The sequence below is a fragment of the Cyrtonyx montezumae genome, unplaced genomic scaffold (genome assembly GCF_038088225.1).
Source record: "Cyrtonyx montezumae isolate F1298 unplaced genomic scaffold, pur_monq_1.0 scaffold_7, whole genome shotgun sequence".
Classification (NCBI taxonomy): Eukaryota; Metazoa; Chordata; class Aves; order Galliformes; family Odontophoridae; genus Cyrtonyx; species Cyrtonyx montezumae.
The window spans coordinates 35364933-35389424 of record NW_027072078.1 but is presented as its reverse complement, the minus strand read 5'-3'; the positions used below and the strand labels follow the sequence as shown (position 1 = coordinate 35389424).

The window sequence follows — 24492 nt, the reverse complement described above, 5'->3', positions numbered from 1 at the left end:
TGCGTGGCAGGCAGCAGTTCCAGATGTTGTTTTGGCTCGGAGATAGCAAACAGGGGAAAATAAGCAGTCTCAGTGTTCACAGAGTCAGCCTGGCTGGTGCTGTGTGACAGGGAAGCGGGGAGATAAAACCTCCATCACTGGTATGTGCGCTGCCAATACAATAACTGTCCTTGCTGGAAGCATGTCCTGGGTTGGTGGGGGGCAGTGCCAACATGCAAGGAGAGGGCTGCAGGGTGAGCAGCACGAGGGAAGAGCCAGCGTGACCCTGCTGGGCTGGGCTGGTGGGGCTGTGGCAGTGCCGTGTGGGGCACAGGGCCTCATCCTGCGCTGCCCCATAGGTTGTGTGCTGCAGCTGGGTGGTACATGAATGTCACACGGCCTGTGTCTCTTCACATCTCACTCCTCCTTGCATGCTTATTTCTAATGTGTGCGGGCCATTTTTGAAATCACCGCTGCAGTTCTGCTTATTTCTTTCTTTAAGGAGAAAAATGTCTGTTTTTCTTCAGTTGCTGAGACTAGAAAATGAAAGTGTCTGGTCAGTGCCCTGCTTCCCCTGTCACTTGTCCCTTCCGCTTGGTGCCGATGTCCTTTGGTCTTGTTTTCCCTTTGAGCAGCTCCCCAAAGTGCTCAGCTCGCTTATGTGTAATGCTGCAGTGCTCGCAGTGCTTACGCTGACTCACCATACGGAGCAGCCAAGCTGGTGCAGCTCTCCCGGCGTCTGAAGTCATGTCTGTGTTTGCTTGGAACCGGGAAGGACTTGTCCACATCAGTTTGTGCACTTACTCAGACACGGGCTTGGTGTTGTGTTGTGGATGGGTGCAGAGGGAGCTGGTGTGTGTTGGTGTAAGAGATAGTTGGAGTGTGCTCAGTCACAGCTGGATGTGCTGATTTAACCCTGCATTGCCTCGGTTTTACTTTGGAGGTGGGTTCGCTGTGGCTGAGTGTGTCCTGATGTCCCAGAGCACCGACTGGAGGAGGCCTGAGGGGCTGGGATGCAGGGGTGGCTCGGGATGAACGGCCGTGGCAAATGGGAGATGGTGGGAAATGCGGGAGCTGCAGAGAGGCAGCTGGGGCTGGGAACTCTGCTGCCTACCTTTGTGCTGCTCAGCATTCCTTCACCCGCTGCCTGGAGGCACTGCTGGCGTGTCTTGGTCATGTGGTTTATGAATCAAGCCAAACTCAGATGTTTTCGTGCCCAGTCTGGCCTATTTTCTGAGAATAGCTTTAGATGTCTCAGTCCATTTAATTGTGGTTTCCTTAGCGTCTAGTCCAGCTGAAGTTGAGGTGGTTCCTGGCAAAACTGCGTGCTCGCAGGCAGGCATGGCAGCTGCTGCTTTGCCTCTGCAGCCGTGCTCCTGCACACCTCGGAGCTCTCAGATCTAGATCTGTGCTGGTGAGAACCTGAGATTCCTTTGTCTGTGAGTGGGAAGTTCTGCAGCACAAAGCCCAGTCTGATGGCCAGGAGATAGTGAAAAGCTGGTGGCATCCTGTGGAGGAGCTCTGGCTTCGTGTTTCCAAGGAATGGCAATAAGAAGATTGGAAGCTCTTCGTGCTGACTGCTGGATGCCTTCATCGACGTTACCAGCTGCACCCAGAGCCTGCTGACAGTAAGTGGGCATTCAGATTTAATTCACTGTGTCTTTGCAGTGCTCTTTTCCCCTTTGTCTTGGGACAGTTGGCATTAAAAGACTTTTGAGTGAAGTATTTCATTCCCACGACTAGTGCTCTCTCATCCCGGAGACAAATGGGTTCATGCAGAATTCTTATTGATGCTGGAAAAAAAATCAACAGTGTGGTCACATTCTGATTGTGATCAAACTCTGTCTTTTTTTGCATTGGGCTCAGATTGAGCTCTTGGTTGTGTCCTGTTTGAGGTGGCTCTCGACTCAGAGCACTTTGGGGAGTCCCATTTTCTCTCAGAAGCGGCTGGTGAAGGTTCTCTCTGACTCGTATTCAGTCTGTTACATTAACAGTCGTGTCTGGATCCTCTATGTTGAGATGTTGAGCCTTGGGAAATGCCACTGGATGTGTGTCATAAGCTCACTTTAATCAAGAGAATACAGCTTAGTTTCTGTGTGATCACAGAGGATTTGCTTCCAGGCAGTCTTTCATTCAGAAATCCAAAGCCAGACTTGCCTGTAAAGAGACGTAGCTTGTGTTCTACTTCATGTTTGCAGCTAGAAGTATGTGTGAGGTCAGTCACGGTAATTGAGCTGGTGGAGAGTAATTCGATTGCTTTTGGCATCTCTGACAGCAATTAAAATGAAAGTCTGAGTGAATGTATGGAACAATTTTCTGAAGATGTACGAGTACAGTCAGGTTTGGCAGGGCCGTGTGGGAGGCGTGAATTTGAAAGCTTTACAGCTATGATGGAGAAGGAAGACACAGCACAGAGCTCTGGAAAGAAGAGTCAGGATGGTATCTGGAATGAATTTGTAGGGAGAAGTGGTAAGGTGCCAGGTTGCCGGGCTGAGAGTTGTCTGTGATGGCAGTGCTGAACGTCTGCTGTGCTGATGCGGTAATTCCTGTTACCAGGAGGGATGCAGAGGATTTGGGGCTGGAGCTGATGCAGCCACGTGGGGCAGTGAGTGCCTCCCAAACACCAAAGTCAAAGTTAATGGAAGGACCTGATGAGGGAAAATGTCATTCAGAGAGGTACTCACGGAGCGTTAGGAACTTCTGTTCTCCATCTGATCGCTCTAAAAGTATTTGGGCAACTTGTATCTGGCTTCCTTTGGCTCGCTGGCATGTGGCTGTAGTGAAGCCCCAAGCAGCAGCCTGGCTTTGCCCCGAGCTCTCCTGCAGCTGTGCTCCTGGTGCACAGAGCTGGGCTGGGTTTGAGCAAAGCACCACGAACTGCATCTTGGTTAGCCTGGGCTGAGGGGGCCGTGGGAGGGGTGGTGGTGTGCTGGCATTGCGGCCCACGGGGAGGTTTGGATGTGCCCAGGTGGTGGGGCCCTGTGGGGCTGCTGGAGTGCGGCTGGGTCGTGGCTGGAGGTGGCAGCACCCAAATAGGGGACCACGGAGTGCTGTGCCGTGCGTGTTCCTTGGCTGCGTTGCTGGGTGTTTGGCTCCGAGTGAGCCAGCTCCGTGGCATCGTGGGCTGCGATTCAAAAGCACTTGCACCTTCGTAAGACCCTTGTGTGTGTGAGGACAGCTCTGGCTGGCGGTGGGACACTGTGCACGACTGTGGGACTTGGGCTGCATTTGTCCTGCAGCAGAGCTTGCCGAATGAGAGGAGGTCTTGAAATGCTGCTCACGTCATCGGGCCCCAACTGCTGCACTAAACCAAACCAAAACACAGCGGCTGCCTGGGGCTGAGAGCTGCCAGTTTAAAACTCCTGTAAAGGAGAAATAAAACGGAGGGGATGGGGAACCGTCCGAACCACCACGGCATTGAGAGAGAAGGATTTTTCTTACGGAGCCCAGAGCTGATCATTTGTGTTGAGAAACCTTTGTCTTACGTTGTTGCCGTTGGTGGAGGAATGTCTGAAAGGCAACCTGTTTGCGGTGGGAAGGCAGTGAGCACTCACACAGCCTGATCTTGGCGCAGCAGTCACCGATCTGTGCCATGGGTGTGCTGTGCCCGCTCCCCTGTGGGGATGGAGGTGTTGGTTCCTCTGTGCCAGGCTGCTGCTGCTGCAGTGGGGTGGGGAGTGCTTGGTGCGGGGCTGGGAAGTGCTCCCAGCTGTGGAGCTGTGTTTTTTCTGGAACTCTTTCATCACGTGCTGCAGAGATGAAAGCTTTATGAAGTAAGGGATTGCCTGCTGGGTAGCGGGCCAAGACTCAAAGAGGTCAACTTCGAGTAAGTTAGAAGCTAGTAGGTGTTAGTGTGTGCTATCTCTGAAAACAGAAAGCTTTAGTGGGAGTGCTCTCCTGCAAAAGGACCTGTGCTCCCTGTCATGCCTCTGCAGAAATAAGATGCGTGGCACATCATGAAGTCACATCCTTGCTTGATGTTCAGGGCTACAAAAACGCCCAGGATCAGTGCAGGCCACCTGCTGCTGAGGTGCCGTGCTGCTGTGGTACCTGCACTGCGGAGCTTTGCAGCCGGGCTCTAATGGCCATCACTCCCACGGGGCCCTGGCCCCACCAGTAGTTGTGCCCTCCTGCAGGGCTGGCCTGGCCTCAGCCCCGTCCTGCCTCCTCTTTTCCACTGGGAGCACAGAAGCCTGCACTCCTGGCCCATGTCTTCCGTATAGGTAAGGTATTTTTTCCTCTTGGATAAATGTGCTTTTTCTTTTCTTTCCAGACACTGGAAATTTCTGATTTGTTGCCCTGTGCTGTGCACTATCTGTAATTGCTGTGTCAGCCGAGGGCAGTGGTGACAGCACAGGCAACAAATGGATTCCTGCTTGCATGTGCCAGGAGGGAGGCTGTGCTCACTTCTTTCTGAGTGACTCCATGCTTTGTTTCCTCGCTCCTAAACAGAAACAGACTGGCTGTGTGTGAGCATATGCAGCCTCATGAGGAGTTGGTGTGTGTTGTGTTTTGTCCGTGTTCGATGCTGTATGGATCGTCTGTGGCTGTATCCCCTCCTGCCATCCTGGAGCTGCCCTGGAGTTGGTGTGCAGCATCTGCACCACGTTCAGATGAGCTGTGGCCCCACGGCTGCAGAGCGGGGCTGTGGGAGGGGCACGGGGCTGTCAGGGCCTTCCTGTTGGATGTGGGGCAGAATCCTGGCAGTCTGCAGCTCTGACAGCTTTAGTCGTGCCCCAGTATGTTGAGGTAGGCAGTTTTAACTGTGGGTTCTCTGCCATGTGATCCGCTTGCTGCTGCTTGGCTGTGCTCCTGGGAGGCAATCCTGACCCTTTCTTAGGAGCCCAGGGCTGAGTGGCTGCAGTGCCTGCCTGGGAGCAGCAGGTTGGCAGTCCTGGCTGGGGTCTGCGTGCTGCTGCCCCTCGGGGACGTGTCTGTGGTGACCCCTAGCAAATTTCCCATTTTCTAATGGCACGCTTTTGTAGGTGAAAAAGTTGAAACAAAGCGATGCTTTTCCTTGCATGCTGATGGTAATGTACAGAGTACTGTGTCCTGTTTGCAGCTGTGTCCTGTGGCCAACCCGGGGTGGGATGGAGAGCATCACAAAGTGCCCAAGGCACAGGCACTCGTGCTCTGAATGCCATCTCGTGGTTACTGCAGCTGCAGTCACCCTCGGTGCAGGGCATGCCAAGAGCTCACACTCAGCTGTCAGCAAAGACTGTGCTGTGGAGGAAGGAGAAGGAATGGTGCGTGCTGTTTGGTGGCTGCTTTCTAGTTCTGCTCCTTTGGGACTAAATCCCACTCTATCCCTTTGGAAACGTTCCTGTGGAGCAGTCTGCTGGTGTCATAGACCTGTGTCCTTAGGTTGCTGTGCAGTTTTGTTAAAGAATATTTTGTTCTTTATGTTGAAAACTTTCTTTCTCTAAACAAACAGCAGATGGAGAAGGCATGCTTGCTGGTGTTACCTGAGCCGGATTTTGGTTCTTATGTATGTGCATTAGGTGCTCTGCAGACGGGTCTGGCTGTTTGCAGCCCAGCTCTGAGCTCCCCCGCAGTGCACTCAGAGGTACCTGGGCAGCAGCAGCCTGCACAGCACTGCGGTGCCCCATCCCGCTCTTGGAGGCTTTCAGGAAGCAGAGGTTCACAAAAGCCAGGTTTAACTTCTTGGTGTTCATCTTTTCACTTGGAGGGGACAGCATGCTTTGTGAAATGTGTGAGGTCTCTTTGTAGCCTGGGTTTTGCTGTTTGCTTTGCTGGTAGCTGAGTGCTGCCTGTCCTGCAGCCTTTGGTGCTGGGCTGTGGGTGCTGGCTGAGGAGCCCTGCTGGGGTGGTGGGCGCGGTGCTCATAGAAGCCCTGGTGGGTCGGCAGGTGTGTTGTTGAGGGAAGCCCTCGGTATGGTGGAAGGTTGGGCCTCGTTTCCAGCAGGGCTGAGCAGCCCCTGCTGCTGCTGTTTGTGGCCCAGGCAGTGTCTGAGCCAGGTGCTGCTGCTGGGGGTGTGGGGATGCTGCTGTCCCCGTGGTGGGGCCCTGGGCTGGTGGCAGCACTGTGTCCTGACTGCTGCAGGGCAGCTTTCTCCTGGCCTGCACCTTGTCCATGAGCACGTGCTGTATGCAGCTTTTCTCGTTGTGTTTCATGGTTGTTGGAGGTGAGGTGCTGTGTGTCGCAAGGTCTTTGGCAGCTGGAGGAGGAAGGCAGAGCTCCTTGGCGAGCGGGTGCTAGCAGTGAGAGGTGGGTTGTGCTGGCTGCTTCTCAGCCTTCCTGCTTGAAGGGAGGAGCGAGTCCTGAAGCACACGGAGTCACAAATCCTCAACCACGTTAACTGGTCTCAGAACTATCCCTGACAGCTTTCCACAACTGATCCATGTCAGGAAATAAGCGCAGAAGTGGTTTGGCTTTAGTCACCAAGCACGCAGGCAGCCTGCCAATGATGTGAAAAGGCAGCAACATAGGATACCTGATGAAAACTGAAAGAAGTTGATACTGCCATTTTTCTGCCTGCTGCGTTAGGATTCAGTGTGAGTACGTGACTGTAAGTGCTGCTTGTCAGAGGGGCAGCAGCAGCCCTGTGCCTGCTTACCACAGCCATGTTGCTGGACATGCTCCCCACTGCTGTGATGGGGTTTGGGGTCAGGGCAGGTGGGTGGTTTGGAGTTGGAGACCCACAGGGCTGCCTGCCCTTGGCTGCTGTCCTTTCTAGTGGGGGTTGTCTCAGTGGAGAGCTTGGCACTGCAGAGGAGCTCCTGGAGAGCAGCCTGTAAAATAGCTCCTACTTCACAGGGAAAAGAAAGAGAAATTCTGTTTACTTGTAAGGAGCAAGCATCCTGGGAAAGGTTTGAAGTGTGTGAGGGAATTCTATCCTTTATTTACTTCCTTGGAGGAGCATGTGCCTTTGCTGGGAACACCCTCAGTTCTTGCACAGGACACAGGTCCCATTTGCAGTAGCAGAGGTGGAGTGGGCAGTGCAAAGAAAGCGTGGGGGGAGGCAGCTCAGAGCTGGGATGGCTCTCCCATGCACAGGGTGCTTTCCCTGCCATCCAGTGCTGGTTGCTGCTGCTTAAAGAAAGTTGTTCAGCAGTTTCTGGTTGAGATCTCTTTCTCACAGAGTCCAAACAACATTGTTTTGCAGGGCTTCCTCTTAAGCTCACAGCAGTTTAACTCTTTTAAACCTGTCTGGTAAAGCAAATCTCCTGTGTTACATGCCTGCTTGGTGCTGGAAGCGTGTGTGCTGCCCTTCTGGTATGTTCAGATACATGCTGTATTTGCAAATTATGCATCTGTGACTCTTCACGAAAGAAGTATAAATCTCACTAAGAAACTGTGGTAAAATTGTAAAGTTGAAGCTTGGTAGATGTGGGAAATAACTCATGTAGGAAATGAGACCAAACTTGGTGGTCCTGCACTTCATTTATGGAGTTGATGGGAGAAGCACTGCTCTCAGGTGGTTCTGCTTTGGGGCAGTGCAGGTGTGCCCAGCTCTCACATCTGTCTCTTCCTGCAGGCCTACGGCGACAGATGGAGCCATGGCTCTCCCCGTGCTGCTGCTGCTGCTGGCCCTGCCCTCCCGCAGCGTGCAAGGTGAGTGCTGTGCTGCTGATGGTGGGGTGAGCTTTTCTCAGCTCTGCTCTGAGTTGCTTCAGAGCTTGCTTGTTGCCTGTTTACAGACAAAATCTACAGCATCTGTGGCTGGCGTAGGGCTTAGCAGGTCCTGGGGGGTGAAACAGGAAACCTTATTTGAATGGCAGATTTTTGAGGTACGCAGGGAGAAGCTCTTCACTGCACGCTGGGCTGGGATGGAGTTGTGTTGCTGGGTTGTCCTCTGGAGGGCTCTCGTTTGGGATGTTCAGCTCAGCACTGCATCTCGTCCTGCTCCAGTCAGGGCTTTGGAAGTGCTGAGTGACTCGTGCTGCTGTGTGCACAGAAGGGTTTTCAGCTGTGCAGTGTGTAAGGTTTGCATCAGCAACATGGCACGAGGGTGTTCCTGCCACCCTGGCTGATGGTGGTGGTTCATCTGAAGGTTTCTGGGTGTTGTGTGATGGCTGCTTCCAAGCTGCCTGCTGTCAGTGCTCAGGGAAAGCTTTCTGTGACAGCTGTGGCTGTGTTTCAGGTGATGTGTGGCATGCACTGAGTGTCTGCTGGGCGCACTGGGGCTGTTTGCCACGTCAGGTCTTTCTGAAATCCGCTGCCGAAATGCACTTGTTCTGAAATGTTGATGCAAATAATAAAAGACAGAGCATAGTGCTTGGATGCTTGGAAGAGACTGTGGAGTGGGGAAATACCCACTGGCCGTATGGCATAGCTGACACAGCATCTGGTTGGAGTCCGAGTTGAAGAAACATCAGTAAGCGGTGTTGCTTGGTAGCTGTGAGAGGATGTAATCCTGTGCCTGTTTAGGTGGGAAGTGGAGTGTTCCTCTCATGGAGAGTGATTGTTTCCAAGCTGAGATGTTACCATGCATGCATGCAGTGTATTTTTCCGAGAGGTCTTTTCTAACCTTAATGATTCCATGAGTATGGTTCAGACACATATGGTTCAGACACTGTGCTGCAGCGTGCCTGCTCAGCTATGGGAGCTGCAGCAAGCACTACCCAGGCACAGCTGTGTGCCAGCATGGCTGTGCTTTGCAGCTGAGCCGGGTTCAGTCAGGGGATTGTGGTGAGAGCAAGCATCCCTTGCAGGTGGCTTTGTGCACTTGAGGATGCACGCGTTGTGGGGCAGCATCCAGCTTGTGAGCACCTGCTGGAGCATCGCATGCATTGCTGGCCCTGCGCAGCCCAGCACGGCCTGTGGGGAGAGTGGCACTGCAGGGGCGTTGATGGGGGACAAGTGTAGCTGGTAATGCACCACGAGGCAGGAAAACGAGCTGGGTAAACTGAGGAGCAGTTTGGGCATGAGGAGTAACTGTTGTGAAGGAGACTGTCTGTGTTCCCAGGGCAGAGGTTCTTTGGCAAAGGGGTGGCTTTGTGCTGGAGCTGCTTTCTGTCGGGTGCAGGCTGCTCTAGGCCTGGGAGGAGGGTCCCTAGGTGGAGAGATGAAGGTAACATGGGGCTGGAACAGGCTGTGAGCCTGAGCAGCTGTCCGTGCACTGAGCAGGGCGTGGGCTGCAGGGAAGCTGGCTGACTTCAGGCAGTTCAAAAGTGGAAAACTATACTTGTGTATTTGTTCACTGTGGGAGGAGGGCAGAAAAAGCAAGAGGAAAATAAACCGTTCTGTTCCCAGTGGGCAGCCTCCAGTGATAGGCTCTGAAAAGTTGGGCACGTGGCGGCACACTGCTGTGCTAGGGGCATCTGTGCATTTGTGGCTGGAAACTTTGTCTGCACAGGCTGAAAAAGAATGTGAGCGAGTCTGCTGTAAGCGTGCGTGCACGGTGTGTGCAAGAGCAGCCTCATCTGCTCAGTCACCCTGGGCAAAGCAATGCAGTTGGGTTTAACAAATCTGCTTGGAAGTTATGGTTGGTTTCTCTCTGCTTACTGCCCTTGTGCACACAACCCGTCCGTGCTGTCGCCCCACAGTGGTATGTGGAGGGCGATGTAAAGCTGAGCCCTGGGAGTGTGAGTGCTTGGAGTGGGCAGATAAGACTGGTATTTCTTCGGTGGTGCAGACTCATATCCCTGCCTTGCTGAATCAGATAAATGGGTATTGGTAGCTGCTACTTGGTAGTTCCTCAGACATAGCTGCAAATGATATTCCTGCCCTTAAGCAGATTCTTATTGTCATATTCTATGGAGATAGCTAAATCTCTCTGTGAAAGTAGTTAGAGTATGATGTGTTTTTTCCTCAACTCTTCCTTCCTGCAGACGAGGAGCTGAAGCTAAATGAATGTGTGTGTGAAGGCATGTCATGTGGGAATGGAGACCGCTGCCAGGGCCAGCAGTGCTTCGCCTCCCTGAGCATTAACGACGGTGCTAAGGTTTACCAGAAAGGCTGCTTCCAAGTCTATGAACAAGGGAAAATGACGTGCAAAACTCCGCCGTCTCCTGACCAAGCTGTGGAGTGCTGCCAAGGATACCTGTGCAACATGAATATCACTGCAAAGTTGCCCTCTTCTAAAGGTGAGGGGTTAATCTACCAACAACAAATTCTGAGCAGCTGAGTTCCAGCAGCATGCTGTGTGCAGGTGCCTGCTGCAGCCTGGACTGTGTAAGGGCCTCTCCCAGGCTGGGTGGCCACCGAGCAAAGCGTGTCAGCGCTGCTGGTTGTGGAAACGTTTCCTCTGGGTGTTCTCAAGTTTTTTCTTTTGTTCTTTCTCTCCTTTCCAAGGGCAAACCCTTCAAGGGGAAGCTGCAGGTTACAGCATGGAAACACTAATCATTGTTATACTGGCTCCCGTGATAGTGCTGATCGTTTTCTCTGTGGTAGCTGTGCTCATCATCCGGAGAATACAGAAGAACCACATGGAGAGACTCAATTCTAGAGATGCAGAGTATGGCACAATTGAGGGACTCATTGCATCAAATGTTGGAGACAGTACATTGGCAGTAAGTAACATTTGGGAATGGTAAAAACGTGTGACCATCTTTGCTTCCAAATGCCTTTGCAGACCCTGCAGTCATGGCCATGGCAACGGGGCTTTATGCTGCCAGGATGCCACTCACATGTCAGGACTTCTGTGGGGACACTTCTGTGCTCAGAAACCACAGTTTATAAAAATAAAAATAATAAAAAAAAGCTTTTTCAAGTATAGTTTCCTTGACTTGGAGAATTGCTGTAAGCTGTAGTCAAACATTTTATGGTTCTGCAAACAATGTCTGAAGGCACTGAGAAGCTCACACACCAGCAAAACAACGTGCATGCAGTTTTTGGGTAGCCTAAATTGATATGGAGGGTGTAAAAAGTACTGTTATTTCAGTTTTTCAAAATGTCACTGATACTCTGAAGAGAATGTTTTATGACAAAAGAAAGCACAAGTGTTCTTGACATAAAATTTCAGACCTGAGTCCCATGGACTTAGTAGATGGGCTCCTGGATGAGTAGGAAGTCAATGAATTTCTTTTAATGGAGGGGAGTAGTAGCAGTTCTCATTTCCTTTAGGTATTTTGTTCAAAATTCAATTTTTAAAATGTTTTAGGTCACTCGGTCTATGGAAAATAAAATAGGATGGGAAAGGGTTTCCTTTTTATGAATATGAAGTGTTTTACCTTGGCCTTATTTAAAATAACAATAACTGAATATGTTTCCAGCAGTGTCCCCATAGGAACTGAGCATTCGTGGCTGCAGGAGTTCCTGCAGTGTTTCTGAAAGCAGTGCTTCCCTCCTGAGCTTGGAGTACTGGGGGAGTTGGTGCAGCTGTGGGAGTGGGTGAACTGCAGCAGCTTCCTGTCCCTGCCTGCTGCTCTGCTTCAGCTCAGCCATATGTAGATTATAGTTGGTAACTTTTAATGTCTTTGCTCTTTAATTACTGAGGAGGCTTGGTTCGTGGTCTTAAAACAACTGTTTTGGTGTGCTCCCATAAACTAGGCAGGTATGCAACTTGGTTGCCTGTAAGCACCGAGTTCCAGCTCTTACCTCTTATCAGTGCTAGACCATTTCCATTCCAGTTGCAGACCTTTTGCTCTTTTTTATTTCATAATCTAAGGAAACAGCAATTAAAGCCTGGGAGAAATAAATCAAAGATTTCTATCCAGAGAGATTGGAGAAGTTGCTAGCTGTAAAGTGTTGGTCTGCTGTTGTTGTTTTGCCCCAGCTGAGGAGCTGCTGTTGCTCTGAGAGCATAGTGTCACTGCTCTGCCTCTTGCATGCTGCTGATCTGAACCAAAAATACTGATGTTTCCTTGTCTGTACATGTTCATCTACACAGTAAGTCTTCCACGGTCTGGATTTTACATGTCAGTTGTGTGCTCTAAGTCTCCAGTTCTGTTACGCTACGTTTGTTTACACTTAGGATTAGTCTCCATAGTGCAGTAAATACAGCCCTAAGCTGAGCCTCCGTATGGAGAACAGAAGAGCTGAGGCCTCCTCAATCTTGTTTTTACAGTCACTGATGTAGATAAGATAACGAGCTCTGTTTCTTTCAGGAAAGCAAAGCAGTGGTCTCCTGTCACTATTGCACAATCTTTTCTTGAGCGCTCAGTATAAAACTGTGAGGAGAAATGAGGTTTCAGTGGATCTAGTTGAAGCCCAGCAGTCAGAGAACTTCAGTCTTATTGAAGTGGTTCAGATTACTGAAAGGCCTAGAAGATTTTGAGGGGGAAAAGAAAGTATACATCAACCTCTTTAAAATAAGTGACAAATGCACAGTTGAGATACAAGCTGAGAAGGACAAATTGCTGCAAAACCAGTGGAGGTAGAGTCTCGTGGCAGGATGGCTTATATGTGGTGAGTGACCATCCAGGTTCGCAAGCACTATGTCATAATGTTCTCAAAATAAACAAACAAATGCTTGTCTGGAAGCAAATGATACTGTAACTCAAAATAAAGGATGGGGACAGAATAAGAAGTGTGAGCGTGAAACAGTGCTTGATTTGTTTGCTGCTCCTTGTTGAATTGTCTGTATAATTTCCATGGGAAATTGGTTATGGACAAGTTTTAGTTCCTCTCTTCTCTGTAATGCCTGTATGGTCTTTGCAGCATAAAACCTTGTGAGGAGTGTTCTCAGCCCATGTGTAGAGTGGTGGCTGCAGTGTACCTTGGTTCTGCGTGGCCAAACATCCCCATATCTCTGACACTACCAATAAGCTTTTACTAATCCTATTAAGAGATGCACCTTTGTGTGTTCAAGTGGAAAACAAATGCAGTTTGTGTAGTAAAATTCTGATCTTGCTTTTGAACAGGATTTATTGGACCATTCGTGCACATCTGGAAGTGGTTCTGGACTCCCTTTCTTGGTGCAAAGAACAGTGGCTCGCCAGATCACGCTTGTGGAGTGTGTAGGTATGTCAGCAGGAGTCACGTGTGTCTTGTGCTGGGAAAGAAAGCTCTGTCTTGTGTCCTGACCACCTTTTTCCTCAGTTGTGCTTACATTATGGGAAACTTTTCATGCTTCAGCGTACAGAACACAGCCCTTTGAAAATGGGATGAAAACATCCTTTCAGATCTGTGCAGAAGACAGCAAATATCATCTGTGCTTTATAAGGAAAAATCTAACCTTAGTTCAGGAAGGTGATGCTAGAGATTATGATTGAGGAGCATTTGGATGGGCACCTTGCAAGCTAAATGCACTGTATGCTAAGAGAAGCAAGCACCATTTGGAGTTTGAAACTGTCTGATGCATTTGTAAAACAGTAAAACTTTAGAATCTGGTGTTGAAGCACCAAGTGAAGTAGCTAAAATAGCACTTACAAATATGTGATTAGAAGGGGAAATGCAAATGATGTGGATTTAAGCACACTCAGCCTGCAGAAGGCAATGCCATGGGAGTGTTGTATTCCTTTGTGAGTGTTCTCGACAGCTGGGGGTCACAGAAAGGTGGCTACCACCTGTAGACTCTGCCTCAATTCCTGCAAGGCCCCTGTGGCCATGGGGCCAAACCCCCATTTCTCGTGGCTTACAGTGTTGGTTGGTGTCACGGTGACATTCCTTGCAGCAGCTTTCCACTCACAGCAGTGGTTTCAAAAGGGCCTTCAGTGGCATGCTTAAATGTCAGCCTCCTCAGCATTTCTGCCCCTTTCTGATGTGTTTTGTATCCCACTGCTCTGCAGTTGCTTTAGGAGTGTGCAGTGATATGCTAGTGCTGCTCTGTCCTTCCTGACAGAGGAATTCTTTTCAATAATTATTATTTTTTACTAAATGTAAGCAATTATTAGTAATTTTTCCCTAAATCTCCTTTTGATCTTTTTGCAGAACTTCACTGTGATGTTAAGGATCTTCATAAGGTTCCTCACTTTATACCTGGCTATACTTACTGCTTTTGCAGGGGAGGCACAAAGGCTTCCCCTAGTGTTTGTGTCCTTTGTGTCCTGACCTCAGAATTCATGGGTTTATTTGTATTGCCTACAGTGACCTACAGTGCATTGCCTAAGTCGCTTAAGCAACAGCAGTGCTGTCATGGCTGGCAGTGGACTGATCTCCTTGCCCAGTACAAACACTGAGTGCAGTACTGGTGTGCAAGGAGGAGAGAGCTGTTTTTGTCAGTGAGTGCAGTCTAAACATATAGGAGGAAACAAGGGACAGTGGAATGTGTTGTGTGTATGTGTAGAGTAGTACAGCGTTCTGCAAGCTGCTGAAATGATGTTAGTGAGCTGTGACTGAGTTTGGGTTTTGTTGAGCGAATAGGGTATTGGAGAACTCTCTCGTATTATTGTTCATCTCTTCAATTTCATGCCTTGACTGCTTCTGGCATCGTGATGCTGAGATAACCCCGCTTCAGGGAGCTGTGTGTGACATGTTGTTTTCTTTCTAGACAAAACAAGGATGGAATTACTGCAAGGAAGGTGTTGTGGGAAATTTTAGAGGCAAATATGTCAGGTTTTAGAGAAAAATCAGTTTTTGCTGTGTCCTGTAGATTTGTTCAGCTGTGCTGCAGCTAACACCTGCAGTATTTGACGTGTGTGCTTATGTAGCTCTATTTATGCATATTGACAGTAATCTCGTGCTGTTCTTAGAAACTTGGGCTTAACAACAAATGTGTCTTTACGTATTGCCCTGGTAGTATTACATAAGGCAGTGATGGACACTGTTTCTTTAGTGCCTTCATTTGGACAGAGTGGATGTTGGCTGCTTCTGCCCCTAATCCTACGAGGTTAGTTCACAGCTCTTTGTGTTTCCTCCCTGACCAGGAAAGGGCCGTTACGGAGAAGTCTGGAGGGGTCAGTGGCAAGGAGAAAATGTTGCTGTGAAGATCTTCTCTTCTAGGGATGAAAAATCCTGGTTCAGGGAAACTGAATTGTATAACACTGTATTGCTGCGGCATGAAAATATTTTAGGTAAGTAGAATGATTGTATCCATGTAGTTATCATGAAGGTAAGTTAACCAAACAGCTGTGCAACAGTTGTGCATTGTTTTACATCTTGCAGTCATCAAGAGTTAACTCCTGTGTTTGTGTTTAGCCTCTGAAGGAAAACTTTGAGTGGAGAGACTTGCAGGAAGGTGCTGAAATCTGGGCCCCATAAATGGAGGAAGTGTCCCAGCAGCTCATTGTCGTGCAGAAATCCTGTCATGGAACAGTCAGCTGGATTCATTGTTGGCAGACTAGCGTGCAGGGAGGGAAGGAGGTGCCACAGACACTCCTGCTGAGGATTCAGCCTGGCAGCAGTTCTGGCAGGGTGGTGAAATGGCAAGGATGAGTGTTGTGCAATGTGTAGGTGAAAAAGTTCTGGTGGGTCTGGTTTTGTTACAACTTGAGTTTACCTGGGAGGACTGAGAAGAGAACGAGTGAAGAAGAGTTTCCCTTTTCCCCTGTGCAATAAATAGATCATAGCACAGTTTATTTTTGTTAAATGTAATTGTTCTGCTCAGAGTTTGAGTCAAACTGGTGAACCTTCTTTGGTGTTTAAACCTTGGTTATGGTTGTCCTTTATCTCATTTCCCTGAAATATTGAAATTGGATGATTTCTAATCTTTTGTATCCTTTGAGCATGTGTGCTAGGTCCAAGAGCTTAGGTAAAAAAGGGTTTTGACGTTATCAGCTGTGGCTGGAATGATAGAAGCTGTTTTCCTTCTGCTAGACACAGCCTTCTGTGCTGGGGAGTCACCCTTACCAATAAAAGTGACACTGTGCCTTCTGCTCACTGTGTTACCTCACCCACAGTCTCTGCATTTTTACCAGGGCTCCTTCTTTCCTGTCTGCGAATATTCCTTGGCTCTGAGGCTCACCATGCTAGATGCTGCTCTTGTGTTTCCTGAAGCAATTCCTTTGTTACTACAAAAATAATTTGGTGGCCTCCTGAAATGTGAATTATTGAACTTTCCTTCCCCAGAGAGCAAGGAACTTGATTGAAATTGCATTACACATTTCCCCTGTTCCTCTCTTAGTGTTTTGTCTGTCTTGATGGCTGTCAAATTTGTTGGCTTTAAACACTTGTCATCTATGATATTGTCAGGTTGTGGAGAAATCTGACTTCCAGAAGAGTGTGGTGGGTGTTCTTGCTGACAAATGTCTTATTCAGGCTTTTTATAAATCCAGTTTGTTCCTCTGGCTCGAGAGTTCTACAACATATCAGTTCTTTTTTCATTGTGGTAATACCTGCAGTCTGTTTTTAGTGTGGTGTGCTGGAGTCCAGTTTTAGTTCAGTTGAGCTTTAAAATGGCTGTGCTGATTCCTTTCTTAGAGAAGTCACTTAATCACTATTTTTTTCTCTTTTTTTTTTTCCTTCCTATCTTTCCTAGGTTTTATTGCATCCGATATGACTTCCAGAAACTCTAGTACCCAGCTGTGGTTAATTACTCACTACCACGAAATGGGCTCTTTGTATGACTATCTGCAGCTCACCACCCTGGACACTGTCAGCTGCCTGCGAATAGTCCTGTCCATAGCCAGTGGTCTTGCACATTTGCACATAGAGATATTTGGGACGCAGGGGAAGCCTGCCATTTCTCATCGGGACTTGAAGAGCAAAAATATCCTCGTGAAGAAAAATGGACAGTGCTGCATAGCAGACTTAGGTGAGTTCATTTCAGTGTTAATTTGCTCTGTGTTCCTGCAGCAAACAAATATATTGGACGACTCCAATCTCAAATAGCCACGATGGAAAACTCGGTGTGTTACCTGGTGTTGCCCTGAGGGCTCGGCAGCCGCTAGGTGGCACTTCCAACTCAGAGATGGTGCTGTGCTGCTGCACAGCTCGCAAAGCCCAGCCCAGAGTTCAGCAGCAGATGGGACATTTTGGACTTGTTCTCAGTTTTTTGTTGCTGGATGCCATTCACAGATCTATGCAGGCAGCAGTTGTTATGGTTCACTTCATTTCTTCAGGAATAAGTGCTCTTCTGTTTGTATGCTTGTCGTTCCAAGCCCATGGATCTTGATAACATCCATCCAGCTTGAGCTTTTAGCCCAGGTAACTCAGTGAGTTGTGGACTGTGCTCTCTGTGAGAGCTGGCTTGGGGCTTGAAGCTGGTGGGCTGCAGGGGTGGCTGCGGCAGCGCTCACGCCGGTGGGGTGGTCTGCAAAATGTGTTTTGTAAACAGAAGTGTTGGAGAGTCATATTCTATCAAAAGTTGCAGAGGGAATAGTAGGTAAAACATGGAGCTGTGTGTTGAGAAACACAAAACTTCGGGGCCTGGCTCTTCATTCATAATTCATACTGAGAAGGGGCCAGCATGCACTGGCATTGATGAACAGCACAGTAAGGAAGTGAAATCTGTTTGTTGATCTGTGAGGTCCCCCCCAGCCTGAGCCATTCTGCAGTTTGCCTGGAAACCTCAAAAATCAGAGGGATTCTCTGAGCAAGGACAGTCATAAACATTTCCTGATTGATTTTTGTGATGGTAAAATACCTATTTTTGAAATGGTAAAAACTCAGACGTGTATTTATGATGCTTTTATCATTTGTTTTTCACATGTAAGGAGAAGAGTTAACACGTGTCCTAGCTATGCAGAAGCTCTGATAAAGTCCAAGGACAGATGTCAGTCTTGTTTCAGTCTGTCAGCCCTGTTAGGCCTGGAAATTTCTGCCCTGTAATTGGTTTATTCTGCTTCTAAGGCAATACACGGTCATAGATCTCAGTTTAGCAACTTCATAGAACAGTGGTGTACAGCTTATGCAAAAAGAGAATAAGCTCAGCCTTCCTCTTACTCCCTCACTGAACTCCTCCCTCCATGCTGAGCAGTGAACATCAGCTTGAGACGAGAACTAGAGTTTGTAAGGAAGGTGCAAAGAGTACTGGCAGAACACACGTACTCGATGTCTGTTCCTGGAAAATATCAGAGCATTTTAACAGTGATCTTTTGGCAACCTGGAAACCAGTGTGTTCCATCTGTTTTTTTCCCCAACTTGTTTTTTAGAGTGATGCTTTTTAGGGGGTTGGTACCTTACAACAGGAGCTCCCTTGTTTTAGGTGTTCATTGGGATGTTCTGTGGTGAAAGTGAAGCAGTGTGATATCTGCCTTCTTGTAGGCAGCACAGATGCCACTGAGATGAGGACCCGATTACAGCATGGCTGTCTCCTGACATTATTGCAACACGTTCTCAGTTTGTAGTGTTGATGCTGACTTGCATCCCTCAGCCCTAAACTTTGACCCATCAATCTATGGAGTCTGTTTTGCCCTATTTGGATGGAGCATTACGAATTTTACCAGTGTCCTCCAGAGTCTTGACATGCTCAGAGTTTGCCAGGAAATTTGTTTTCTAACCTCTGTTTCCAGTGTGCAAGATCTGAAAAGAAAGGAGGAAAAAGTACAGAGGATGAAAATGATTTTTATCTGGAGAATAGGCTCTTGAGCTCCATCCCTCAGTGGCAGTGGGGTCAGTAGAAGACATCTTTCTGGAGGTGCCAGGAGTGTTTTCTCAGCAGCCTGAGGTCACGTGAATGTGGCAGGAGAGGGTTTTCCAGGTTTTGTCCCTGCGAAGTGCAGCCTGTTCTTTTGGGAAGTAAAACTGATTAATGGTAGATTGGCCCAAAGTAAGGTCTGAAGTTCCATCTAGAGCAGTCTCATTCAAGGCAAATAGTAAGGAGTTGCTGAGGAGAGGCAGGAGGCTGTGCCTTTCCCATTGCCTAGCTCTGTCATGCACCTGTTGCTGTCCAATTTGCAGTGCTGTCTGTTTACCATGGCAGAATGAGTACTTTCTGCGTTTCCGAATTTACAGTCAATTAGTCCCTCACATAATGTTCTTTGCTTAAATGTTTGGTAATTAGTAGAAACCTGGTCGAGTGGTTTTGGCTGACTCATTTTGGATCACCTGAGGATGTTTATTTTTCAAGCTACTACAAATATGGTGGCTTTTATTTTCCAGCTTTATTTTTTAACTTGTGTGTATCTATCATGCAGTGTTTTTCTTCTCCCCACAGTTCAGATATATCCGCCTACTCGAAAGGTCTATAAATAAATTTGAATGCTGGATAAAATTGTTTTCTCCTATGTAACAGCTGCCCAGCCTTGTGTGTATACGTGCCTGGAGCACCGGTGACATCCAGTGGCTGCAAAACACTCAGTTCCCATCATAACAGCGCTTCAGAGCCGTGCAATAACATGCTAATAGCAATCCCTTCCGAGGTCGTTGGTCTGCTGTGGACACGGGGGCTTTTTTGAGAGCTGCTTTGGAGCTGACCCAGTTGTTCTTTGGACAGCTGGGCTCTGAGTTGCTGTCCCAGGCACAGTCTGATGGTGCCACTCCTGATGTGCAGCTTCAAACCTCGAGTCCTGCAGGGGATTCAGCCGTTCTTCTCTGTCGTTCAGGCCTCGCTGTCATGCACTCCCAAAGCACGAACCAGTTGGACGTGGGGAACAACCCCCGAGTGGGCACCAAACGCTACATGGCACCAGAGGTCCTGGACGAAACCATCCAGGCAGACTGCTTCGACTCCTACAAGCGGGTGGACATCTGGGCCTTCGGGCTGGTGCTGTGGGAGGTGGCGAGGCGCATGGTCAGCAACGGTGAGTATTGGCTCACCACGACAGGCAAATAAGTGACTGCAAAGAGCCTGCCACTGCAGAGCACTGCACCTCCAAAGCCTACTTGTTCTTCACACATTGCTGCCTCCTTTGGAGCTGTCGCTAGGCTGGGCACCAGAACAAACTACTGATGTTGTCTCTGTTAATTGAAGGGGGGGGGGAAGGGTCCCTTGCTAAATCCTAAATAGTGAAAAGAAATATTTTGTCAAATAGGCAGCTAAGCTAAAATCTTAGAGCATGAAATCTCTGACCGTTTGTATGTGCCAGTAAATCACAGTGAATGCTTTTAGGTGTCTGTTTACACGAGAAAACCTAAAAGAACAGAGGAGGAAAATGCAAGAAGTTAAGAAGTGATAGAATTGCAATTCAGGAGTGCTCTTGCTACACCGAGTGAACCACCCCCAGAGCAGAGCTTGGTCAGAGGATGGTTCTGTTTGAAGAAGTGCTACTGAAATAGCTGTTTGTAGCACACAGTGTTGCATTGTTTCATGCAGGGGAGTCTGAATTTAAGGACCCTGAAGCTGGGTGTCTACCAGTGTGATTCCTTGTCCTTGTCACTCAGAAGTCCTCTCTGGTTTTTGGACCATGTTTTGTTCCCAAAGGGCTTTGCCAAAGCCAAAGGAGAAAGAATGAGTGTTTTTGTTGGAGAGGGTAAGTTATGAATGAGCAGTGGGTGGACAGAGGTGGGCTGCCATAAGGTGTGATGGTGAAGACTTGTGGTAGCTCATCCAGACTAACGAAGCCTGGCCCACATGCCAGAGGAAGGTCAGGTGTTTGCCTCACAGTGTTCTGCATCATCTGCCTTCTGCCTGTCCTCTCTGGGACACTGACACAGTGCCTGAACAAAGCTGCCTTGCAGGTTGCAAAACACTGAGGGTAGGCTCAGCCACGCACTCATTTAAGCCCCCTTATAAGTTGAGATGCTGCTCCTCTAGCTCTCAAGAGACCTAACGTGGAATCTCCTCTGAGAGAAAAAGGTCAGGGTGATCTGTGTGGCCACACAGGTCCTTCTCTTCTTTTTTTAATCAGTGAATGTGTTTTTAATATACCTAGTGTGTGTGTATGGTAGTTAGTTATACATACAGTCTTAAGATGCTACCTCTTAAAATGAAAGTTCTGTGTAATGGTATCTATCTAAAGCTTCCCATGCTGAAATGTTACGTATTTATACGTACAGCTGCAGTGACAGCAGTTCACAGGAGACCTACTGAGCTAATGTTAAACTAGTGGCTTTGTGTTGTGCTGGCAGCTTACCCGAGATAGCAGAAAGCTCAGCGTGCTCTGCAAACCTGCCAAGAAGATAAAGAAGGGCTTTGGGAATTTACTTCAGGCTGAGATCAGTGCTGCCATGGAAGCTGTAACAGAAGTGCAGGTACCTCATGGCATTGGTTATGCCAAGGAAGTCTGAAGCTGAAGGCAGCTGTGGTATGGACTGAGCTGTACTAATTTCCCATTGTTCTGTATTTGGGGAAGTTGCTTGAAAGCAATTACATTTCCTTACACTGGTTTGAGGTGAAGTAACATTTTCTCTCAAATTCAAGTGGCTGACTGTAGAACTCATCAGATAACCCTGTGTGATCTGTAATAAGACTGTGGTGCTTGAGGTGAGCGTGCAGAGATGAAGGCAGCGGGCTCATGTGAACTGGGTGTGAGGTGTTAGGAGGGCCAGGTGTGCCTGTTGTGTGCAGTAGGGTTTTGCTGTTAGTCCCACGTGGCAGGGTGCTTCCATCTATCACACAGTGTGAACTGGAATTCTGCTCCGGTGCATCAGTGTGCTGCAGTGTATCTGTTCCTGGAGGTGCTGAGGCTGCTGTAATGTGATCCATGAGTCACACTTACTTTTCTTTAATGGTCTGCAAGGCAACGCCGTGATTCTCAGTGCTTTCCTGCTGTGGCTTAGCAGGAGGAGAAAACCTTTCTGAAGCTCCTTCTCCACGACCAAGAGTGCTTGTGTGCTGTCTGTGCTGCAGCAGGAGCCCCTCAGTGATTCTCACTGCTCTTAAAGCCGTGATCTGAGCCCCCCTTTGGTGTTCTTAGTCTATGCCAGTAGAGCAGTGCTTGCTCACTGCAGAGTGGTGATATGTGGCTGTGGAAAGTGCTTCCTCCCCAGTGCAGGTCTGTTCCTTAGGTCTCAGCTGTCGTTCCCAGTAATGTGATCTTGTTCCATATTGATGTGAGGCCACAGGGCTGTCATTAATGCTGTCCAGAAAATGGTGAACTGTGGGTCATGCTTTACAGCTTCAGGGCCTCTTGCAGCAAGAGGCTTGTTTCCTTCCCTTTGGAAGTGGGAAAAGGAAGCGTGCCGCAGTTCAGGGCAGCAGTCTTGCAGGGAGGAGGCATGTGGGTGAGAGGTGGTAGCTTGGTGCCTGTGCTGGCTGGCTGCTGCTGCAGGGCTGTCCCTTGCTGTGGTGGATCACAGTGTGTGATCCACCTGTATGTTCTCCATGAGCCATCTGTATGTTCTCCTGGTCCGAGTGCCTGCATGGGCATAGGAAGCTGAAATAGAGCTGGACTTCTCTAGTGATAACCTGTTAATATCATAACGACACCTTCAGGACCACACTGTGTAGCTCCAAGGGTTTGTGTGTGAGTGGTGTGAAGCCACCACTCTCTGTACTTCCACTTCAAATGGTACAGATGCACAAGAGCTTATTTGTATTCTTAAATTCTCTCAGACTTCTTGTGTTCTGGGAGATGCAGAAGGAGGATGCAACCAACAGTTCACCCTATAGGTGACGTTCAGTATATGCACTTATTGAACACTGCAGTGTGGCACACATGGCATGCATGGCTTGCACAGCAAGTCCACACAACAAACATGCATGCTGTGAGTGGCTTTGTTCTGGAGCCTCCCTTGGTAGCCAGGTCTCTGAACCGTTTCCTCTGCGAGTTACCCGTTGCTGAAGACCTGTCCTCACACAGATGCACAGTGTCTGTGGGATTTTGGTCTCAGTCTCCAATAGAACAAGAGCACTAAATCCCGAGCACCGTAGCAAAGTTTTTGAGAACCGTTTTTCCACTCAAATATATCTAAAGAGATATAAAAAAAAGTCCAGAATTCAATGCACAGCAGATTGTAGGCCAGCTGCCAGGCTGCTGAGCAGCAGTTTGAGCCTCATCTGTCCATGCTCCCACTGCTCACAGAGGACTTCATTTGCTCAGTGTTTCTCCAAGCTGCTGGCCTGAGTCCCTGACTTGAAACACCAGTTTTTAAATTGGCTTCTGAAGAAAGCTGATCTCCCTCCATCATTGGTGAGCTCAACCCACAACAACAGCAGTGCTGCACGCCTGCCATAGCGAGCAGCAGAAGGCTTGTAGCCTGCTGGTCTTCTGTAACCTTGGGGACGAGTTGAGAGAACACACATTCCCTTCTTGTTCAAAAGACCCTTTTCAAAGCAGAATTCAACCCCTTTTCAAAGCAGAATTGTGGAAAATACATCCAGGTACCATCACTAAACCTATTCCTGCAGACTTGTGGTGCCAGTTCCCCTGGGTATTTTATTGTGCTAGTAGCAGAAATGGTTTTATGTGAAACACCACCATGAGGGTCTGTAGGTGCTGACATCCTTACTGAGCTCTTTCACGATGACATGAAACAGTGCAGTGTGTCAAGCCTACTGAGAACAACAGCACAGATGTTGAAATTTGGTGCTGTTGTAGTGGAAATCTCACTTTGCTGGTCGCCTGTAAGCCTCCATGCCTTATGGAAGATGGTCTTCCACACGAGAATTTACCTCTTATTTGGGCTCGGGCATCTCCAATACGCATACAGCTTTTAATGTGCAGAACAGTAGGAGAAATTCTTGCTGTGATTCTAAGTGCCATTCTGATTTTTAATGGCTGTTTAACATGGCAGTGTGGGATCTTAGAAATATTTCTGTGCTCCTCAGGTGTCTCTGTCGTGTGCTGGCTCTGCTCCTTCACTGACAGCCATTAAATAACACCTCTCTTGTTTGTATCTCACTAGGTATTGTAGAAGACTATAAACCACCATTTTATGACCTGGTTCCAAATGATCCCAGTTTTGAAGACATGAGGAAAGTGGTCTGTGTAGATCAGCAAAGGCCAAACATTCCCAACAGGTGGTTCTCAGACCCTGTGAGTGGATGTTCCTGTGTATGGTTTGTAGAAGCTGACCCCTCTCCTGAACTCACTCATGCTGTCTGTTTCCACGGAGCACCTGAAGCTGAAATGATCTCAGTGCTGCTTGCCAGGAGCATCACCTGTATAGGTTTCAGACATGTGTATTGTGGACCTTGATGTTGCAGAAGGAAACTCAATGAGCCAAACTTGTGACTGTTAAATCTGAGCTATTCTCACACTGGCCCTTCAGTAATAAATTAATAGTAGTTTTCAAGCTACTCTCCCTCTGTGGTATATTACTCACTTTCCAAGGATATATATACGTAAGGGAAATGAGTCCTGTTAGGCCTTTCTGTGGCTCATAAGCATACAGACCTGGAACAGAGTTCTGATCTCTTGATTACGTGTGGGCTCTGGAAACTATGACAAGGTAGTAAGGCCATGCTGTGTTAGCTCAGTGTGTTGCTGTTCTGGACTGTGCTTTGTGTACTTACGTGCGTGTTTTGTTCTTTTCCAGACATTAACATCTCTTGCCAAGTTGATGAAAGAATGCTGGTATCAGAATCCATCAGCAAGACTGACAGCCCTGCGAATCAAAAAGACTTTGACCAAAATTGATAATTCCTTAGATAAACTGAAAGCTGACTGTTGACCTTCTCGCCGTGCTTTCCTGGTGGGAAGGCTCAGAAGCAGCCTGGCCAGGCAGCTCGTGTCATCGTCCCCATGTGGCTTCTGGGGGCAGAAGCTCCTGCTGATGGGGAGACACCAGAACCATCCGGGCTCTGCTCAGTGACTACAACGGGCATTTCACAAACGGTCAAGCTATAAAGACTCATGCTGGATGTACTGTTGCAAAGGTAGTGGCCTGAAGGAAGACAGAGAAATCCTAAGACAAGATCAGGGCATTAAATAATGGCTTTGAACAGCTCCCCCCCCCCCATTTTT

The 24492-nt window shown here is 48.4% G+C and overlaps 1 protein-coding gene across 2 annotated transcripts in view; it reads left to right on the top strand.

Moving 5' to 3' along the window:
* The window catches only part of ACVR1 (activin A receptor type 1), a 36928-nt gene extending 12436 nt beyond the window's left edge, over positions 1-24492 (top strand). The window contains exons 1-10 of one of the 2 annotated variants that reach the window (XM_065750871.1): positions 621-1607; positions 7479-7555; positions 9775-10029; positions 10238-10455; positions 12748-12847; positions 14692-14838; positions 16242-16517; positions 19249-19446; positions 23432-23562; positions 24065-24492. In XM_065750871.1, the coding sequence (XP_065606943.1) occupies positions 7501-7555; positions 9775-10029; positions 10238-10455; positions 12748-12847; positions 14692-14838; positions 16242-16517; positions 19249-19446; positions 23432-23562; positions 24065-24199 (1515 nt within the window). In that variant the 5' untranslated portion in view covers positions 621-1607; positions 7479-7500 and the 3' untranslated portion in view covers positions 24200-24492. Of the gene's footprint in view, positions 1-620; positions 1608-7478; positions 7556-9774; positions 10030-10237; positions 10456-12747; positions 12848-14691; positions 14839-16241; positions 16518-19248; positions 19447-23431; positions 23563-24064 lie in introns of those variants that run through there. The other variant, XM_065750870.1, reaches the window with a different exon arrangement.